Genomic DNA, 21,644 nt, shown 5'->3' on the forward strand with positions numbered 1-21,644 from the left:
CTTGAAAGTATGATATTAGTACTTTCTTCTCTTTTTGACATACCCTGAAAGGGTAAGTTCTTTATTCTGAGAGTAAAGACAAATTCTGAGGCCGGCCGCTTTGTTGACTTCCTCTTTGTTCACTTATATTATTAGTTTTATTTTTTGAACTATACTTCGCATTTCATTTCTATTGGAATTGAAGTCCTTTATCTCCAAATAGCTTTTCAACAGAAGAGTCAAATATATGTAAGAAGAATGCTGAGAGAGGTTGAAAAAATAGAAATGCCCAGGGGAAGAGTGCTAACAATTTTGGTTTTTTATTAGACACCTGGAATATTCTCTGGGCTTCCATCCTCCATCCGTGCCCTCTCCCTGCACGAGAGACCTAGGTAGATGCTTGAAGGTCAAAATTCTAAGTGCATTTATATCGTGAGGTGGGGCAGGAGGGGGGAAGATTACAACATTAGAGAAAAACCACATTTCTCTTGCTTCCTAATTGGTCGATTAAAGACCCAGGGGGATATGAACCCCAGGACGAGGTGCTGTCCAGGATGTGTTCTTTTAAATCTATCTTCAAACCACGAATTAGTATTATGTCAGCTCAGTGTCCTGTGCTTTAAATATCTACTGATCTGCTTTAAGTGGAGAACTGAAGAAGGAACGTAAGGTGGAACTTTCCCCCTGATAAAGTGGCAAGTCAATGGTGACATCAGGGAGAAAACTGTGAAATGAGAAAAACACGGCGCAGAGCAGCAGGTCCTTACCCACAAAGGTGCAGCTTCCCGAAGTGCACGACCTCCCTCCTCCAGCCCTGAGTGGTCCCTGCATAGTAGGTGCTGCTCGGGTGGTGCTCAGTGGAGCACAAGGAGCTGACGTGGCTGCTGCTGTGGTAGCAGAGGGGGAGCAGCAGGTGCCAGGTCGCCCCAAAGTCCCTGGAAAATTCCAGTCTGACCGGATCAGCGGAGGAGCTATCGGTGGAGCATCCGACATTGATCTTGGCGAAGAAGGAAAAAAAAATGATACAAATTACCTCAGAGCAACAAGCCTTGAAATGATTCACCACTTCATTATTTTCTCGAGAGTCCATTTTCCTGGGAACTGTCTTGCTGAAATATTTAACACCGTGAAATTCTGTTTTGCCGGAGTAATATTGCATATTACCTTTAAATAATAATTTTTCATAAAAGACCTCAAAGGACTTCATGAAAAATTTATTTTCTCTCATTTTATAAAAAGCTAGGAAGTGGGTAAGGCAGAGGCTGGCACGGAATTCCAAATCTTACCTTTAACTCACGTTCATCGCCAAGCCAAGCAAATCATAATGAAGACTCTCTCCCTCATTCTGTTAGCCTTTTTTTCTGGTCTGCTAGATAGGAAGACCTATTTTCCTTCTCGTGACACCTTCAAATAATCCCCAAAGTTCTGCACGTGGAGAATCTTCAGTATGTTTTCAATATTAAAACTGAACAAAGCGTTATCACTGTCACTATTTCCCTGGTGCAGGGAGAACATTTCTTAGAAAGACCTTTTTAACCAATAGGGAAGTAACCACCCTATTCCTTTCTCGTGCTTTCAAGTGAATTAAACTAAAACTTAAACAAATGCATGTGATTCTTTCTATGAAGAAATTTCCCTCCTTCAATGGGGATCAACATTTTCTTGCTGTCATACCGACTGGATGTATTTATACTTGTGTAACTTTTGTTGTTGAGCTTACTGTTCTTACCTTCTAATGAGTAAACCAACGACATCTGATAAACTTTTCAACTGTAGGCATTTGTTTCTACCTAGATTCTTTTGATAACAGAACTCGTAAAAGTGCCACAAGTGTTACTTTTTATCAACATTTAAAGCATAAATGTTAGAAAAGGTAACCGAAGGTTATATAAGTAACTTAAAATAAATTTAGAAAATACAATAGAAAACTTAAAATAGAGAATAATTTCTCCACGAAGGCATCATTTGGTCTTTGACTTTAAGATGAAAGAACTAACTCTGACTTAGAGGATGTAGACAGTTCATCTAAAGCAAGTATTCAAAACTTTGTTGATGCAATTAGGCACTATTTTAAGCTTGTCCAACGGTTGGTACAGATTTCAGCTATGAATCAAGTGTCTTCAAAAGTTAATACAGTTGAGCCCTAGCACAATGTCCTTTGGTTCTGCTGATTTTATCTAAGTTTTTGAAATTCATAAAAGTTCTCCTTTTATACATTATTAACTTTCTGTCTTGAAAAATGTAAGGAGTCCATGGATATTAAAAAATACACAGAATTATAAGAAGAGTGTAGTATTATTTTATCTATAAAATTCATGACACAATGATAAATGTTATGTAAAGGTGCTGGCATGGTATAGTTATACTGATGTGGGTCCTAGTAACACATAAAAATTGTAAATATAATAATACTAGAATAGTATGGTCCTTTTCATTTTTTATAATGTTTGAAATAATTTATTTCAACAATTTCCCATTGTAGTAGGTGAGGAGATTATGTCATAAATAAAGGACCAAAATTCAGAAATAAACCTTAGTAGGACAATTGGTTCTGCTAATAAAAGTGAATTATGATGTAAAACCTCTTTTGTCCTTGCACAAAAATGGAAAGTCATAATGCATGAAATTATCTGAGATTTTCCTCCTCTTTCCTAGCTTTTGTTCAAGATAAAATTTAAAGCATTTCTAATAGAACAAAGTCAAGTACCTCAAATTGTATGATGGTGTTCTCATTCACATTCAGGTCACGAGTGGTAATGGAATGTTCACCAACTTCATTTGAAACAAACACCATGGCCGAATCTTCCTCGCTGTCATACAAGAAAACAACACGGAATCCATTAAGGCAAAAGTTCATTGTGATCGGTATAGAGCAGTGGCTTTATTTTCAACTTCTCAATTACTTACGGTGCTCCTTTGGATGAATACGGGCAGTAAAGACCTATGTTACCACCAGGATAGAAAAACCAATTGTCTTCTCTGGGCCCAAAGTCAAAAGTATCCAGAAGCATCATCGGGTTGTTTAAATTATTTCCATCAATGATGAAGTCATCAACAATCCAGATTTCTTCTTTCTTACCTAAGGCATTTTGGATAAAGCAAGTTTTTCCAATGGTGAAAATCAGATGGATGCTTTTGCTCATTGGGAGAAAGTAAAGTACAGCAGGAACTCAGCAACACCCGATAAACCTATGCCTTCTAGATACAGAAGCACAAACTACATAGGAGTGTGTTCACGGTGATTAAAGAGTGAAAAAATTAAGCTTTCAATCACAGTAAATTGACACCACAGGGAACAGTCTCCCTAATTCAAAAAGTGGCTAAGAGTCTATGGCTCTTCCCGTCACAGTGCTGCTATGGACCCTGCACTGGCAAGAGTGGGCTTTGAGTTATGCTTTCATGGTTTAGGACAATTTGTAAGACGCCTGAATCTGTGAGGATGGCCTGTGGATTCAGAACTGAGTTACACTAACTAGTCTATTCATGGAGGAACTCATGACTTTTTAAAGTCAACCCATGACTTAGCATCTGCTTCTTTCTGGCTGAAGGACCATGGCCATTACAACACTGGCCTGATGCACAAGTTTATATAATTGTTAAAAACTACATGGAAAAAAATACTCTATGTTTCATAATACTTAATTTTTTTCTTAATGCTTTTCAAAACTTGTATATTTATTTGAAGATATGTGGGAACATACAGAAAACTAGGAAAACCACTCATGAGGTTGTCATAGAATCTAATTCAGTGACTAAGGCCGGGTGTGTAAGGAAGATATAACTGAGCAGATAAGAGCAAACCCAGGCTGCTTTTGCAAAGCACTGTTTGGACTGAACTGGAAACAAGGTGATAAGACCATGCTGAAGAGAAACATCACAATTCCCCAAGGTTGCCTCTTCACTGATTCCTACTTTGTGTAGAATTCTTACAAAATATGAAAAAGGTCTGTAAATGGAAGCCCGTAGAAACAACTTGATGATTTAAATGAAGTCGTATGTGCTTTTCTCTCTCTAACCCTATTACTGGCCTAATTCTAGTAGCTTTCTTCCCTTTTCTTGTTTTGGAAGCAGTTGGTGAAAGCAATGAAGAAAAAATCAGGCAAACATTTCAAACATAACGTGAAGACAACTCTCCTCTGGATTGTGAAACTGGTTGCATTTCTTGTTTGGACTTGAACTCAGTGATTACACAGGATTATTTTTTTCTGTTCACAGAAAGTTAAAATTATTTTATTTTTGACTAACTAGTTCTAAAGGAAATATTCAGGTTAAATTTTAGAGATGGCAGTACATTATTCTTATCCATTTCTGTGTTACCTCTGCAAAGAATCTGCTTAATACAATATCTCTGTGTTTACTTAGGCCATAAAGTGCATAATTTGGTACAGTCTGGTCCTTTATAATCAGCAGTTAACAGAAATATAGAAAGTGATAAAACATTACAAATTTGTAAAATCATTTTTCTGAAACCATGTGAAAATGCTGTTAAATTATGCATTCACTTTAACTTATCACTGAGGCAAGTGTATGTGGTGAGACTGTTTTATCCAAGGCACTGTCTGCTTGGTGTCAGCCCCTCTCCCTTTGTCACGGCATTGTGCTATAACATTGTTCCATCTCACTAATGAAATGCCATATTCAGAAAGACTACGTATTCCTAAATGAATTCAGTGAAAAATGCAGTTACAACTGATGAGTACCTAGTGGTAAAGCTGGATTATGTTTTAAAATCCTTAGCTCTGTGACAGGATTCTGCTATATTTACAACAAGAGAACTTACAAGTCAAGTATGAAGACAACACATAATCAAGCATGAAGATAAATATATATAAAGTTAAATATTCATTGAGGCTCCTCAAAAGTGAAGCACGTAAAATGTGCTGTGGACAGCGAAGCCACTCAGCTGACAAACACTTCCTCCACCTCAGAAGCAAGCATGTTAACCTGCCACAGTCAGTTTTGATCACAGAAGAATACGTGCATTTTTACCATTATTGTAAGGTTGCCAGAGTCTGAATCTTGTAGCGTTGGTTTGGGCTGCGTACGGCAAGGGAACGTTAATGAAAAGTATGTTGGTTGTTTGAGGGAAGTAAAATTCATCCATCAGGTGCCATGTGATACCCCCATTGACGGAGAATTGTAATAGAATAGAGTGAGACCTCTCTGGGGTACCTGGAGGGAAGACAGCACAGGCATAAAACATATTGCGATAAAATGAGGAAATGGCATATTCTTAGACGATTTTTTGGCATCATTGCATAAGCTGACTTATGTTCACAAAGAGGCTTTAGAGCCCAAATGCTTCCAATGCAACTTAAAGTGATCACAGGTTGGGCTTTCTGTACGAATATAACTCAAAATACATACCAAATCTTGGATTTTCACACAATAGTATCTCTCTCTCTTTCTCAGACATGAACACATGTCTTTCTGTATTTTACTTAGGAAATATTACATCAAAAATTTTTTATTCTATAGGCATCATGATTTTACAAAGGGTCAAACATTTAAATCTCAGGATATATACAAAAATTTACTGGAAAGTGTATTGTATCCAAATGGCATTATTTGTCAAGAAAATCAATTAAAAGTTAATATGAAAGGTCAGAATGACACAGTTGGCTTTTAGGGTTCACATCTGTAAAAGAAAACCCCAAATTTCCGTAAGTTAAATTTTTTTTAATTTAAATTTCTTTTGGCTAGAAAGAAGTGGTGGAACAAAGACTTGGGACATGATTATAAATTAAACTACTACACGACTGGTAATGATTACTACATCTATATGAAATTATTCTAAAATGGATAGTTATCTTACCATTATATTAAGATGAATATATATTACAGAAGAACATTTGTGAGCACACGCACTTAAATTTGTTAGCTCTCCCACAGAACAAAATTTGTGGGCCTTGAATCTGTTATTTCTTTGTGGAGGAGGAGTTGTACATGGGGCTATTTGTTTGAAGGGAAATAATTCATGCCCATAGAAATGACTTACCTTTCGCTATAAATCGAAGTGAAAACTGGACATACATCGTATTGGTGCAGTCTAGATCTCGTGAAATGAGCATCCGTAGTCCCTCCTGAAAACAAAAACATCTGTGTTAAGCAATCTTATTTCATTTGTAAGATGATTTTCCTTTGATTTGATACCTCTAACTTGCTAAATAATAGACATATCATGATCACGAAGCAATATTTGGTCCAGTTTGAAAGGAAAAATCGAGCATTTCCCCTTTTAAAGGCTTTCATTCCCTAGGCCTGAATAACAACCTCTCACTGTCTCAACTCTAAGTCACACTTTGCTGTGACTCTTACAAAAAGCTGTGCAAAAATGATAGCATTACATATCTAAAGGCCTTTTTAAAAACAGCCTCCTTTGATCACAGCATGCTGTGAGAGGAGTAATGAGGAAACAGGTGGAAAATGTGCCAAGTGGTACTTTTTCAGGGTTCCAAAGAGTCTTAGCAACTTCCTCCTTTGCGTGCTCTGACAGCCCCAGGAGGCTCTCATCGAGGCTGACATAACACCCTTCAGTTGGTCAAGTTAAATAAGGCATAACTAAGCAAGTCCCCAAGCTTGGGCTGGAACCGTTCATGCAGAGAAGCCAAGGAAGGCAAGGCGGAAAGCGATCACATTGGGTTTAGCAATTTTTTCTGCTAATTAACTATTTCTGGTGGCCTGGGATTGACAGCTCCATAGCTTGTCTTCTCCGTGTGTACACAGGCTTGCAGTGACAGCCAGGAAAATAAAATTTCACTATGCAAATGTCATAGGTCCAAACAGGCCTTTCAGTTTCTCAGGTGTAAGTGAGATGCCTCTTGGGTGGTGCAGGGCTGTGGGATACGGAGTGGACACTGTCCACCGATTTCTTAATTCTCGACTAACAAATACCAAATGTAATCTTAGGCAGAGAAAGCAAATTTTTCCTCTTCTTCTTAACATTTATTATAGAGCACATTCCTCAATAGCTGAAAAAATTTAAATAGGACTAATTTCGTCATAGCAACCAAACACTGAATGCCTACAGCATGCTGGGTTCTAAAAGAACTACTTTACTCCTTTAAAGCACCCATCTCTCCTAAGGGAAAGATAGCATTTTCTTCCTGTTGCAGATAAGGAAACTGAAAGTCTGAGAGGGACAATAATTTGCTCAAGAGTGCATAAGTGATGATGGCAGGACTCGAACCCAGCTGTGTCAGATTCTGAAACGTATCCTCCATCCTTTATAAGGTATCAGTGTTTTGTTTATTAAATCATCGTTTGGCTTGGGGAGAGATGTCCACGTAATGTTAAATTTAGAATTTGAGAATTAGTTGACATCGTAATGAAAAAGCAACTGCATTTATATCCATCCCTGAACTTCACAAAGCATAGACTCAAACTTCCAGGATTGAAGGTTGCCATGTAAAAAAAAAGTCTCTTATTTCCACTCTTGTTTTTCTTTTATCCTAATAACTCACTGCCCTGCTCCGTCCATGTCACTTGATCACCGCCTGTTCTTCGTGTCTTGGTATCTTTACCCTCCCCCTCATGCACTTAGAAGCACAAGGCCTTGGGTGTTTTTCACAGCTTGGTGCCATGTAGAGGCTAAGGTTATGGAGAAAGTCAGCTTCTTTATCTTATAACGAAAATACTTTGAGGTGAGTACTTAATAGATCCAGCTAATAAATATCCCTTGCTAACATCAAGGTAAAGGAATATGATTACTCTTTCCCCGTGATTATGGAATGTAGTATAAAATTGTTCCCAGGGGCCAGTACAAGTCAGCCATAAAAGGACCCATTTTACAGTGTCTTGTAGGAACAATTTTGTTGAAAGTGGGCATGATCTGTAACATGAAAGTACCTTTCTTTCACATTTTAAATTCTGTTGTAGTTAAGCACAATACATAATTGCCTGCTGGAACTGTCACGCCCTGCTTCTGCATCTATTCGAGTTCACACACACGTTTCTTTTCTCATCCTTTTCCAGGTTCAGTAATCCATTTGTGCTAAATGTAAGCTATTTTAATAGCTGATAGTACTCCTGAATCTATAAACATTAAAAAGAGACTATCATTTCCTTTCTCACAGAAGAATGCCTTTCTAGGTCAAGCTACAGCACAACCTACTGCGTGGCCCACACGGAGCCCTCTCCACGTCTCGCAGAGCTGATAGGTAATGTGTCTGACACAAACAATGCTTGGCTGCCCTTGCATTTGGATGGCTAAAGGGAAAATATAAAGACGGTATGTCTTCCTTGTTTAGAGGATCCAGAGACCAGGTTAATTCTACTGCTTAAAATTTTATCGGGTAAAGATATTTGAATCACAGGGCTTTGGCTTCTTTGGTCTTGTAAACTGCTTCAAATGGATAGTGGCTACGAGAGCTAAAGCCTTAGACAAGACTGAAAAAACACAAAGAAACAGTAGTTTCCACCCTGCAATGTCCTGTCTCAGTATCTTCGGTCCCTTATAACTCTTAGTGACTTGTAAATCTCTCCGGCTCCTGAAGCGTTTTTTCTCTTTCATTCAAAACTTGAGAAGAACTCTGGATTCAAACAAGGATGATAGCCAGCATCTATTAACCATAATTGAAAAAAGTTCCAGGGTGTCTAATCTTCTAAGTGTTAGGTGTTAATCATTACGGGTGTCCAGAAACCCATGCAGATTTTTCTTCAAGATTTCATTTGCACACCTAGATTAGCCGATTTCCCCACGCTGAGAGAGATGGGATGTGGCATGTATTCATATATAAAGACTTGTCAGTTCAGCCCAGCTTCACACACTCGCCTAACAACCCCTAACCAACATCCAGGTTGAAATACAAAAATATACTAACACTACACTAGGCCCTGGTTGTTTATCTATTCTGTATATAGTAGTTGACACAGAATTTTAGTTTTCTAAGTTTTGAGAATGCTATTTAACTTGACTTAAATGTTTGGTTTTCCTAAAAGTCACCAAATGGCTCTACTGGCAGGAGCAAAAGAAAGAAAAAGAAAGGAAAAAGCAAAAACCTTTCAGAAAATCCTTTTTTTAGGTTTTGCAAGTTGAATATTTAAAAACACATAAAATGCTACATCCCAGAAGTCAAGATTCTAGAAACAATGTATATGTGTGTGTGTATATATATATATAACATATATATACATACATATATATATAACATATATATACATACATATATATAACATATATATATATATATATATATATATATATATATATATATATATATATATATATATATATCTTACATCTATAATTCCAGCAGAGAGTAAAGAAGGTCTGATCACCAGAGCAGAGGGGAAATTTTATGCCTAAGTGGGTCATATAAAACGACTGCCATGAATATAAGAGGGAACATGACATGCACTAGAGGACAATGACAGTGTATAAAACAGTACGTCATCTGAAGAGAAATGCATCTGTGTGGAGCAGTGAGTGAAGAAAGGAATTTCAGTGGCAGTGATGAAGAATCTTATCTAACCCCTTTAAAAATGAGCGAGGTTCCAGATTTGATGGTTTCACCATTCAGATTCCCCCTCTCTGCACCGTACACTTCAGGCCAGAGGTCAGGATGTAAGTTTCCGTTGAAATCATCTTTAAGAATCGAGGGCAGAGGGAGGAAGGGAACACAGTAGGCTCCACCAAAGCCCCGGTCACACCTAAGAAAAAAAGGAGGGGAGAAAAGGCATTATTTGTCGTGAGTTCAAGAAGCCATTTTTATTTTTCATTGCAAAGAAAGAAACGGCCAGTTTTATAAACTTACACACAGCGTCCGGCATCACAAACCCCTCGTCCTGAGCACATCCAAGGGCACCCCGAGGCCAGCACAACATTATCAATAGCCCAGGAGTCAGCCCCCACAGTGTAGTTGGCTTGGATCCATCGGAACCGGGTCCTGGGGGATCTAAGCAAACAAAACAAAACAAAAACCCACACTTGGTTTGACTGGCAACCTTCAGAGCACAAAAACATCGATTTCAATTCTTCTGCTTTCAAGTGCCCTCCTCTGGGTCCCAGTTCCTTCTTATTTAAGACTGTTTTCACACCAAGTAGTAGATGTTGTTTCCTCTTGACCCACAAACAAGAGTAGAAAACATGCTTGAAAAACATTTCACCATTTCCTTCATACAAGCACCTCTGAACATGTGTGAGATAGGAAAGTTACTTTGAACTACTGATTTATTCTGTTTGAACTAAATGCAGAATTTTAGTTTTTAGTTTAGTTTTTTGCTTTTTTTTTTTGGCTGAAGTGTAGTTGATTTACACTGTGGAGTTAACTGCTGGTGCACAGCAGTGATTCAGTTATACATATATATATTCTTTTTCATACTCCTTTCCATTATAGGTTATTACAAGTTATTGAATATAGTTCCCTGTGCTGTACAGTAGGACCTTGTTGTTAATCTATTCTGTAGTAGTTCACACAGAATTTTAGCTTTTGCTTTCAGGCTTTCACTGCTATTGAGTACCAGGGAAGAGGTCAAGGACGATAAACATGAGGATAAGTTGGAATTTTACAAAGTTCTTGCCATGAGGGCTCTGTCCTACTGCCCCTCAAATGGCTTCTGAGACAGTAAGTGGAAGCCCTATCCAATTTCTGCCTTGATTTTGGTTCCCGAGGGCTTGACTCCCTTAAAGGTGAGGCCTAGAATGGTAACGATGCACTCCTATTTTTTTTTTTTAACTATATTAGCAATCTGTTCTTTGGAATATACTATCAGAAGACTGCTCTATCTAGAAATACGTGCAGCCTTCCCAAACAGCAGTAGTAGTGTCTCATTCAGGAACAGACTGCACGGCAGAAGTGTGTTAGTCAGTTATTTGGAACATGGAACAGTCGACTTGAAGTGGAATTTCAATAGTGACATTTTTCAAGTGCTATTGTTTCCCCTCCACAAGTTCGTCCTCAAGGCAACGCAGCTGTCAGCGTGCTGGCTCTGAAGCAGACATCTAATCACGTCAGCACTCAGCTTAACACCCTTTAAATGGTTCCCCCACACATGCAATGTCAAGGCCAAACTGCTTAATATGACACACGTGGCCCCTTCATCGTCTGCCCTCTTCCCTTGCCTCATCTTTCCCTGGTCTCTCCTCACAATTACACTCTGACAGCACTGAATCCTTGAGTTTCCCCATCAACGCATGCCTTTCCTGGTCTCTGGGATTTTGTTTTGGTTTACAACAGCCCTCGCATAAGCCCTCCTCACTTGGACAGCTCTACTCACTTACTTAGACTCGGCTCAGACATCAGCTCCTCCGGGGAGTTCCCTCCAATCTCCCCCAGCTGAGTTAGGTAGTATCCCCCAGTGTTTCAATATTCTCTCTGAGTTTTGCCTCTGTTGTCATTTGACAGCATGACTAACTGTTAGATATATGTTACCCTAAGTATTACACTTCGATCCTGGCATCAGCTTATTCATTCTGTATCAGAGTTCTAAGACACAACAGATATTCAACACATGTTTGTTGAATAAAAATAAAGTGAATAAGTGAGCTGCAAGTGAGCATATTCTTTAAAGCTTTGGGATTGATAGGAACCTATTTTAGGTTAAATACTAAAATGCTTTGGTTCCCTGTGTTTTTTATTTTTATTTTTTTCCTGCCACTTGTTTGTACATCTCTGCATCAAAATTGAATCAGGAAAACTGAAACCACTGTAAGTATTTAACACAGAGAGAATTTACTACAAGAAACTGGATGCACAGTTAGTGGCAGAGCACAGGGGCAGTGAGGGAACCAGAGTTTAACAGTCAGGAAGCCACTGCGAGCCCAAAGATGGCAGGATACAGCAATGAGACATTGTTGCCAGTGCCCAGGGGCCAGTGTCACAAGGAGGAACACCTCAGGGGAGCTGGAGCCACTGAAATTGGCCAAGAAGCCCTTAAGGAAGAAAGGGAGGGGGAGAGGAATATCCTGGTTTAACTTTATTTCCACCCTCCAATTTCTTGCCACTATCTGCCACTCTCTAAATCCATCAGGAAGCCAGCAAACCAGGAGGCTGGCAAATGCAGCTTGCAGAGGCCAACTTGCCTACAATTCAGAACAGAGCAATGGAAGGGAGATGCAGGGGTCTGGGGGGAGCAGCCCCAGGATGGTACAGTCTCTAACCAGCCACCACATTAATTCCTAGGAAGATCCCCAGAGTATCCAAATGCCTAAGCCACAGAAGCGGGAACCAGCTGTAAGCCCTACTGTAACTCCCGAATGTGATCTGAAATGCTGGGGAGGGGAAGAAAGGTGTAAAATGATAAGAGCGTTCCAAAAGAATGAACCTTTTACTCTTCTTGTGGTACTGAGATTTAAAAAAAAAAAAGCACTGAGGATACTCTTCCATATGTGATGATTTCATAAACTGCTTCATGGGGAAAAGTACCAGTTTGGTTATTGGTAGATGTTTATCTTTACAACAGTTTGAATCTGGCGGGCAGCCTTCCTGTTGCTAAAGAACAGAAAAGTTTAGCCTTGTAATACTCTCAGAACTCCGGACCACATCTAAAAACTGCAACCCAAAGCACCTGAACTTTTCTCCCCCCTGGGACGTTCTCATGCATAATTATCATGAGAGAGTAATAGAACTGCCAAGTGGCATCATAATTATTTTCCAATTAGGGGACAGAAACCTAAGGTTCTGACATGTAGCCAAATGATAATTCTCACATGGTGGAGAATGGAAGGTAGACAGTGATCCGCTTCCAATTCTGGAATCTCTCGGAGGTGTAAATTGAACTTTCTGTGTAGTGCAGACAGCCAATGGTTGGAGGAACACACTCTTCGGTGACAAGATGCCAGTCCCTGCCATTGTTCAGAGAATACTGAAGCTGTACACCGTGGGAGGCGCTGAAGGGCTTGCTGCAGCCCATGCTCATTTCAAACTGCAAGAAGGTGGAGGCTGACACATGAAAGTCCCAGGTCTCAGCATAACGAGGTTTTCCTACAACAAAGGAGAAGTTTAATGGTAGCGTGTAATTGTGCTCTCTTTTCTTACTTGGTGTTTATGTTTGCCACGCTTTCAGTAGCCAAAAAAAAAAAAAAATCATGTCTTATCTATAGCACCTCTCCTGTGCTCTGGCTTTTCGTCTCATGCAGACTATTTTTATCTGGTTAGCATAGACTTGGAAATATGGGAGGCTGCTCACTCGAAAAGCTTTATACCTTGAGATGAGCTAATATACAGTCTGTAATTCTGCAGATTATGAAACATGAGAATGTCTTCAGATAGATATTTTTGCCCTGCTTTTAAGAAACCTTAATCACATTAGGCATGCGCCATGAAAGACAGTTCCAGGAAAAACCGTTGTTGGGCTCAGCAAGTTACATTAGAGAACACCACAACTGTTTATTTCCAAGAGCCTCCCTCAGCGCAGGCAGTTATGCACACAGTTTTGCATGAGAGAATCTCCTCTTGGGTTTTAGTTAATTTACTCCTCTAGTTAATTAAATACTCTTCCTTTATCCGGTGAAAATATATACCTATGTTTTCGGTGAATATCAGAGCGGTATCCATAGAGAGGCAGTCAATGTCGACTTGACCTCCTTGGATTCGATACCAGTTGGCTTGCAAATCTAAAGAGCCATCAAATTTGTCCTGAAACCCAGTTTGAGAGCTGTCATTCACTCCTATAAGGACATCATCCAAGGCCCACTGGGCTGAATGCTTCCCTGAAATCAGATGAATAAAGGCAGTTAGAGAAGGCTCATTACATAGAGATATGACTATCTTTATGATTGTGGTTTTAAATCAAATTATCTAGAAATTGACAGCAAATTAAGAGACACATAATACAAGGTGGCTTTAACTGGATGATCTAAATGCTCCCAGGAAAGTGGGGGTGAGCAGCAACTTGCCATGTTGGGGTTGCCACCATCGAAAAGCTGTTGCAGGCGTCTTTGCCTCTCGTGGCAGGTCGATGGAAATGATCTGCGGTTCCAGAAATGACATGAAGTCCAACTCTCGAAGTAAATGCCAGAGAATCCCATTGTCATTTGAATACTGAACAACAAGCCCTGAGTTAAAAAGACATAAATCCAGTTACTTGGACAGCTTTCCTAGAGGCAAAAAAAGAGGCAAGAACAGTAGTTTTTAAAATGGCAATACTGCAGTAGAAACTTCAAACTGTGTCTCGCAGAATGAGGGCACATTCATCTAACTTCCAAGGAATGAATTAGTAGACCTGAAGGCTCATCAATTTCATGACAGTTTCTAATGTACCAACTCCCAGGAAATGGGGGAAAAAAAATACATAAGCCCTTTTAAAGACCACTCAGCTTTGTATGAGTGATGAGTGGGTTGGTAAGGGGAACATAAAAATCCACTCCAGATTATGTATTTGAATTTTAGATTCTGTCCTGAACATTACAAAGTCTCTCATCATTATTATATACTCAGAAGAAATATCTCAATCTCCCAGCACAAAATCAAGTAGTGCTCTTTGCCGCCAAAGCACCAGACGGGAAGCACAGTTCAATCTGAAATTCTATTAAGCAGAAGGATCCTTTTACTGGCACTTCATACTTCGTCAGGCTTTGGTCACTGAAGACTGAATGAAGCCAAGTGATGAAATAGCAAAGCAGAAGAACTCCCTCCCCTCCAATGTTAGTTCTGCCTTCCTTTCTCTGTGTCACCCTTTCCCTTCACTTATTCCATCTATCCAGCCTCCCTCTGCCTGTCACCAGAGGGATGTGATTTAGGGAACTTCACATTAAAGGTTAAGGTGCAATTTCTGCTACCTCTCCCAGAAACATTTTTATTTAAAAAGAGGACACAAGGATAGGGTAAAGCCGAACGCAAAGGAAAAAACTGCTAGTGACAAATAGTGGGAGTCAACAGGAGACATTATATATATAAAACCATCAGCAATTAATAATATATATATTTTATTTATTGAGAGGAGCAGTGGGCTTTCTTGGCATCTAACTGCCTATTCCATAACTGCTCCTAAGACTGGCACTGCATATCCACAATTATGACTGGGAATACTAAAGTATTTTCTGAGTATTCACAGAAATTATATTCAGTAAAGGTGCATTTGTTATATTAATTTTATTATATTCTAACCGTTTTGGAAAAGTTTAAGTCAGTCACTACACATACAACAGCTCTTTAGCTTCCTCGTTACTGACAGACCAGAACATCTCAATCCCTTTATCATGCTGGAGAGTGAAGAGTTTACTAAAATTAAGATTCAAGAAATATTATGGTAAAATAGAGAACTAACAGAAAGTCTTTTAAGGCTAATTGATAGCACATGGGATGACTGTCGTCACCACAGCTGACAAGGGATGATGCCAGGAATAATAACGACTAACATGCAAAAATTAGAAATCTCCTACCGTATTTAAACTAGAAGAAATCATCATATTAGATGAAAGGATAAAAACAGCTCGAAGAATAGGAACTCTCTGGGGAGACAGTGTGCTGTGTACAGGTGCCGACAGGGGTAGCTGGAGCTTCAAGGGGTGGAGGTGAGACCCACGTGTTGGAGAAGGGAGGGACTCACACCAAAGTTCCTGAAGAAAACTGAAGCTGGGCTGTTTCTCATCTTTATTCTAGTCAAGGTGAGAAGTGTCTGGCAAAACTAGTCTCCAACCCTTGATGTTTACTCAAAATGTAGTTTTTCATGTGGATATTAATTTGTGTCAATATGGTTTATACTTAACAAGAGAGAATGAATGAGTGAATGAATAATTTATAGAGTAATCGGGGGTGACCTACTCAGAAAGCAGATTATGGTGCCAGAAATGAAGCATCATGAGACTAAAATCTCATTGGTGGTCACGTAGTACCTTCTACTCAACGTACCATCCAAGAGCCAGCACCTGCACCACTTGGGAGCAAGCTCTACCTGTGGTGTTTTTAAAAAAACGTGTCCACAAATTCTTTGACTCTTCTCCTTTCGAGCAGTGGAGCTTGATTCTCCTCTTTTGGAGTATGGTTGGACTTAGCAACTTGCTTCTAATAGAGTATGTTGGAAATGACAGCGTGACTTTTGAGAGTTGGTCATAAAAGGCACTTGCACTTTCTTCCCTGCTCTCCCTCATGGCTCTCTCGGTCCGAGGAAAGTCAGCTGACAGGTAGGGAGGACACTTAAGCAGCCTACGGACAGGTCCACGGAAAGAAACTGAGGCCTCTTGCCAACAGCCATGTAAGTGAGCGTCTTGGAAATAGATCCTCCAGCCCCGGTTAAGTCTTCAGATGACTGCACCATCCTGGCTTTTGTCTCATGTGCAGCCTCTTGAGGGAAGCAAGAAGCTGCACTTGAATTCCTGACTCACAGAAAGCAGAAGATAACAGATGTTGCTTTAGGCCACTCAGTTTTGGAATAATTTGTTATGCAGCATACCACCCCAGTCCTACTGAAACAGAATCTGCACTTTAAACGCTCCTAAAGGAAAGGATTCAGAGGGATGTGAAAATCCGAGAAGCATGGCTCAGGAGGTCCGCACTCCATTTGCTTTCTGCTTGCTGCCTTTCTCGCCATTGGCTCTTCCAGAAGGGTCACATGTACCTGCAGGCAGCAACCAGGTCTGCAGAGATGAGGACCCCAGTTCTGAAGGACAGTGGAGGGCTTCCCAGAGAAGTATGAAGAATGGAGAATTGCAAGAAAGGGAAACAGCAGTATCTACATCTTACATCAATTTCTGAGCCTCATTACCTGTGTCATCTAAACACCATCCCTCTGAATAAATCCAGCCATTTTAGCTCATCCACCAAGTGTCTAAGGCACATAAAACATTTCCCTTTTAAAATTAAAGCTCCATCTACGTTTTCTCCAGTCTTATTGAAAATACCCTAATTTTGATTTTAATTCCAAATATGTAAATTGAGCCTTCAGCTTGAGTATGCAGAAAATCTTGACTTTCATCACTGGAAGAGATTTGTTCAAGGCTTTAGGCAGATTTACATTTTAACAACCAGTTTTCAATAGAAGGCTGAGAAATGCCTGTGGGATGTAAATTACACGGCCAGCAGTGAGTTCCAGAAAACAGCTCAGAGAAGTTGGGAACAAGTTGCGAGTTCCTAGAGGAATCCTGAGGAAGTAAGCCCCATGGGGCAGAAGACAGCAGTTGTGATCAGAGGTTAAGCACGGAGCATAGCCTCCTATCAGTAAGCGGATGCTTCCCTCTACTCTCTGGTCAGAATTGGTGTTTGTTTTTTGGCTTCTTTGCTCATATACAAATAGGGGCGGGGATTTATAATTTTCAGAAGAGTGATGCATATGCACACAGTTGCTACATTGTCCCAACCAGGAGCTGTTTTATTTATTCTTGGTTTTTTTCCCAGCTTTTCTGAAGTGTAATTGACAAATAAAAATTGTATTTTGAAGGTGTACCACTTGATGGCTTGATATACATGAATGTGAAATAATCACAATCAAGCTCATTATATTCACCACCTCACACAGTTATCATTGTGTGTGTGTGTGTGTGTGTGTGTGTGTGTGTGTGTGTGTGTGTGTGTGTATGTGTGGTGAGAATACATACGACCTCCAGGAACTATATTTAAATAGTAATTTTATTACAAGGTTAAAGACAACATTAAAATGCTCTACCTTTCCAATTGGAAAACAAGGTCCCCGGAGAGCACCCTGTCTGCAGTCCCCAAAGCTCCTGCCTCTGCACAGAGAAGGTACTCTAGAAATACTCCTTTGTTTTGAACTACACATGGTTTCTGTAGGCTGATCCTGTAAACACTTATATCAGATGATGTTGCTGCCTGACCTAAAAGCCTCTGGGTGGTTTCCAGGACAGGTGGATTCTGACCCCTCCTTCCTACCATGGCCCGCAAGCCCTGCATGACCTGGCTCCCGCCCCTGGTCCCTGAGCCCTCCTCCACCCTCACCAGCCCCAGGCCGCCTGGCCTTCTTTCTGTTCCTCCAACCCCACAGCTCTTTTCCACCTCATGGCCTTTGCTGTTTCTTCTGACGGGAAAACTCTCCATGAGCTCTTCATGTGCTGGCTCCTGTTCACCCTTCAGATTTCAATTTAAATGTCACCTCCTCACTGAGCCCCTGCCTGGACCATTCTGTCGAAATCAGCATCTCCCCTGGCATAAGTTTACTTTCCACCTCATAGGCTGAATTATTTCTGTTTAGCCTGTCAGTCTAACACCCTGCTTATTTCTTTTCTTTATTGTTGATCTTCCGACTCCTCTTACTGGAATGTAAGTTCTCTTACTGGAATGCTGTGCTCATTAGCACCACTCTGGTTCCTTCCATGCTGGCACGTGGTAGTTTGCATTTCTTGTCCCCTTACCACTCTCTCTCTCTCCTTCTGCCACAGGGCTGGCAACATCCAGAATCTCCCCAGCAACTGCTTCATTATCCTGGTGGCTAGAATGAGGACCTCAGACCCAGGAGGAAAATGTAGCACAAGGGGCAAATCTTTTTTGTTTTAACCCACAGAGATTTAGAAGTTTGTTTGTTATTGCAGCATAACCTAGCTCATCATCACTGACGCATCCATCTCTTGGTGACGCTATTTCAGTGGCACCTAGAACAGTGTCTGTCTTAGAGCAGATTCTTGATAACGATTTGTCAAAGAGATTAGAGGATGCAAGATAGTCTATGTAAGTTCCTAGACTGTTGCTTCAGTAAAAAGATGATCTGGATAATTACCAGACTAAAAGTACTGACATGCTTAGGAAGAGTCACGGACGCTTTCCGTTAGTGATGATACAGCCAAGGACACTTAGAATTGACGAACAGAACTGTAGGTAGTTCTGCTGACTAACAGGTACTACAGTGTTTAACCCAACATGTTGTACACACTCGTGCCTGAGACAATAACAAACTTAGAAGCTGCAAAACCCTGCACGTGCTTTTCATGAGATCAAAGTTTGGAGGAGGACCCATCTGGATTTCGTATTAGGAACCAACTCACATGCTGGGTCCCTTAAGGGATCCTATCATATCTCTGGATGCTTCAAGCCTTTGCATTTGCTTCAGAATTGAATCATGGAAGCCAAGTGGATGCCTAGAGAGAGGGGAGTTGTGGGCAAGGAAAGGCATTATGCATGCTGGTTAAGGCACAGGCTCAGAGCCAGTGTGAGTGGTTTGAATCCCTGCTCATCCGCTTTCTGACTGTGCGATCTTGGGTAAGTTACTTGACCTCCCTGTGCCTCAGTTTCTACATCTGTAAAATAGGACTAATAACAGTCCTTATGGCAAAGGGGTATGGTGAGGATTAAATGCATTAACAGATAAAACACCAGGAATAGTGGCTTGTACATAATAAAAAGTTCGTGTTTATTATCACCAAGAACTGCTCCTTCTACCAAAGAATGCTAGTGCCTCCAGAATGTTTATGCGTAGGAAGTAGAGTATGATCTGCATTCAGTAATACTGTATGCAACCAGTTCCTAGCCCCTTCTCTGAATGTAAAAGTCTCTGCAATTTCTTTTCTCCTTTTTTAAAGTTGTAAAAGAGCAGATTTCTCAAAAACAGATATACTTTGACCCAGAGCAGACATGTTTTTCAGGCTTAAGGACCTGGATGAGGAATCTTAGACACCACGGATCTGTGCAGTTACCCTTTCAGTGATGGAGAAGAGAAGAGAAGGAATGATTTAGGGTCGTGTATCAGTTTACAAGATCCCAGCCAAACTTTGGAAGGAGAAAGAACTAATTGCCAATCATAGTATTTCTATGGAAATAAGGCAGCTTACCTTCATTTCTAGCTCTTGGTTTGATGCAGGTAATCCCTGAGGTTTTGCTTCCAATCTGTATATAAAACTGAACGAGTCTGGGGAAAAAAAAACCCCACTTCGGTTTACCTACAAATAGGTGAGCTCAGAAGAGATCAAGCTTTTGTATTTTGACACATTAAAAAGAAAAACTGTAATCCTTAGGTATTACTTGTAAACACAAAGGGCATATGACAAGCAGAAACTACACAGGTTATCTAGTAAGTTAATTCCATAACCATTGAAAAAGTTAATATGACCATTAGTTTTATTCTGTAATAATGATTTAAACAAAAGGAAACAGTTTAACTCTGCTTCATTCTGATGGTCTCATGTAATTTAATGAAATTACCAAAATGGGAATTCCTTAAATCAAGATAATACTATCCTTGGAAACTCAGGAGGGAAAATCTAACATTAAAAAGCTGAAAGCTATATTTGTTTAGGGCCAGGTAATTTCCTGTATTACTGATTTAGGTTCAGTTTAATTTATTTTTATTTTTATTTTTTATTGAATTGTAGTCAGTTTACAATGTTAGTTTCAGGTGTACAGCAAAATGATTCAGTTATACATACATATACACACATATATATTTTTTCAGTTTCTTTTCCATTACAGCTCATTACAAGAAACTGAATATAGTTCCCTGTGCTACACAGTAGGTCCTCATTGTTTATCTATTTTATATATAGTAATGTGTATCTGTTACTACCAGACTCCTAATCTATCCCTCCTGCCTCTGCTCTTTCCCACCTGGTAAACACAGTTTGTTTTCTATGTCTGTGAGTCTCTTTCTGGTTTGTAATAGTTTCAGTTTAATTTTTCACCACTGACACTCATTTAGGGTGACTGATGTAAACTATGCCTCATTCCACAGTAAATCAACAGAGAGTGCCTGACAGGCATGCCTCCGTGAGAAGGACTCAGAAGGAAGGAGAGAGATTGAAGGCAGAAAAAAACATGACACAGAACCCCAGATTTTAGTGATGATAAGGCCTAAAAGTTTCAAATATTTCTTCAGCGTCCTTTCTTCCAATTCTAAAATAATTTAATTGATTAAAAAAAGAAGAGCACAGTTTCATTTTAGGTGTGCTACTATTTCACCTGACCTTAAAACTAAGCAGTTATTTATTTCACCAGTAGGTGTCAGTGTAGGTATTTTCAACTTCTGGTACAGTTCTCAGTGAGAGAATACAAATAAAGTTAGATATACGGGGTCACGACATGTTTAGACACAGAATTTAAAGTTGAAAAAAATTCTTTGTCTCTCCTGGTACATATTAAAGTCAGTACCAAATAATCTTCATAATAACACCGAACTTTAGAAAACCAAGCTTATAAATATTAGACATGCAGGCCTTGGTGATGACTGTATGCCGATTAATGAATTATAGTATCAATTTTGCAGAGACTACCTATTCTATGATAAGGTTATGCTTCATTTTTATATATCAGAATCTATATAGAGAAACATTATTTTGTAAACCCTCAATAACAGAACAGAGTGTTGCCGCTGAGACAGCACTGCGTGCTGAGTACTATGTTCATGGAGAAGTGTACCAATTAACTACCCACCTGATGTTGCTGGTGTCCAGAGGGACAGTCCTTGCCTCCCTTTTCCCGGAGCCACTGAAGTAGAGCGATTTGCCGTCGTTAAGGATTCCACAGCCAGTCCCAACCTGGCCTCCGGTTATCTTGTACCACAGAGGGCTGAGCTTCCCCTCAAACCTATCGAACATCTCACTGGGATTTGGGACAATCGACACACAGGTTCCTTGTGCGGCTTCCGAGAAAAGAAACACGTAGGAGAGAGGCTTCTTTACAATCATGGAACCTTAGAAGGTACAGTCAGCACACGGTCAAAAGAAGCATTGCCACAGGTGTTGTGGGAAAGAAACCACGTGAAACTGTGAGTCTCACAATCGCCTGCCTGAAATACAGCCACCACTACCATCACCCGAAACGTGACTCTAATTCTGTAATTTTAAATTT

General features: G+C 39.9%; 1 protein-coding gene across 1 annotated transcript in view; it reads right to left on the reverse strand.

Annotated features, from left to right (window-relative positions):
- RELN (reelin) overlaps window positions 1-21,644 on the reverse strand; it is a 444,598-nt gene that overhangs the window by 67,550 nt on the left and 355,404 nt on the right. The window contains exons 30-41 of the mRNA XM_031455857.2: window positions 21,228-21,435; window positions 19,634-19,710; window positions 13,817-13,975; window positions 13,442-13,630; window positions 12,629-12,902; window positions 9,735-9,875; window positions 9,453-9,630; window positions 5,978-6,062; window positions 4,969-5,151; window positions 2,887-3,058; window positions 2,687-2,789; window positions 747-976 (exon numbers count right to left, since the gene is read on the reverse strand). Coding sequence (XP_031311717.2) covers window positions 747-976; window positions 2,687-2,789; window positions 2,887-3,058; window positions 4,969-5,151; window positions 5,978-6,062; window positions 9,453-9,630; window positions 9,735-9,875; window positions 12,629-12,902; window positions 13,442-13,630; window positions 13,817-13,975; window positions 19,634-19,710; window positions 21,228-21,435 — 1,999 coding nt within the window. The remainder of the gene's footprint in view (window positions 1-746; window positions 977-2,686; window positions 2,790-2,886; window positions 3,059-4,968; window positions 5,152-5,977; window positions 6,063-9,452; window positions 9,631-9,734; window positions 9,876-12,628; window positions 12,903-13,441; window positions 13,631-13,816; window positions 13,976-19,633; window positions 19,711-21,227; window positions 21,436-21,644) is intronic.

Source organism: Camelus dromedarius, chromosome 7 (assembly GCF_036321535.1).
Source record: "Camelus dromedarius isolate mCamDro1 chromosome 7, mCamDro1.pat, whole genome shotgun sequence".
Lineage (NCBI taxonomy): Eukaryota > Metazoa > Chordata > Mammalia > Artiodactyla > Camelidae > Camelus > Camelus dromedarius.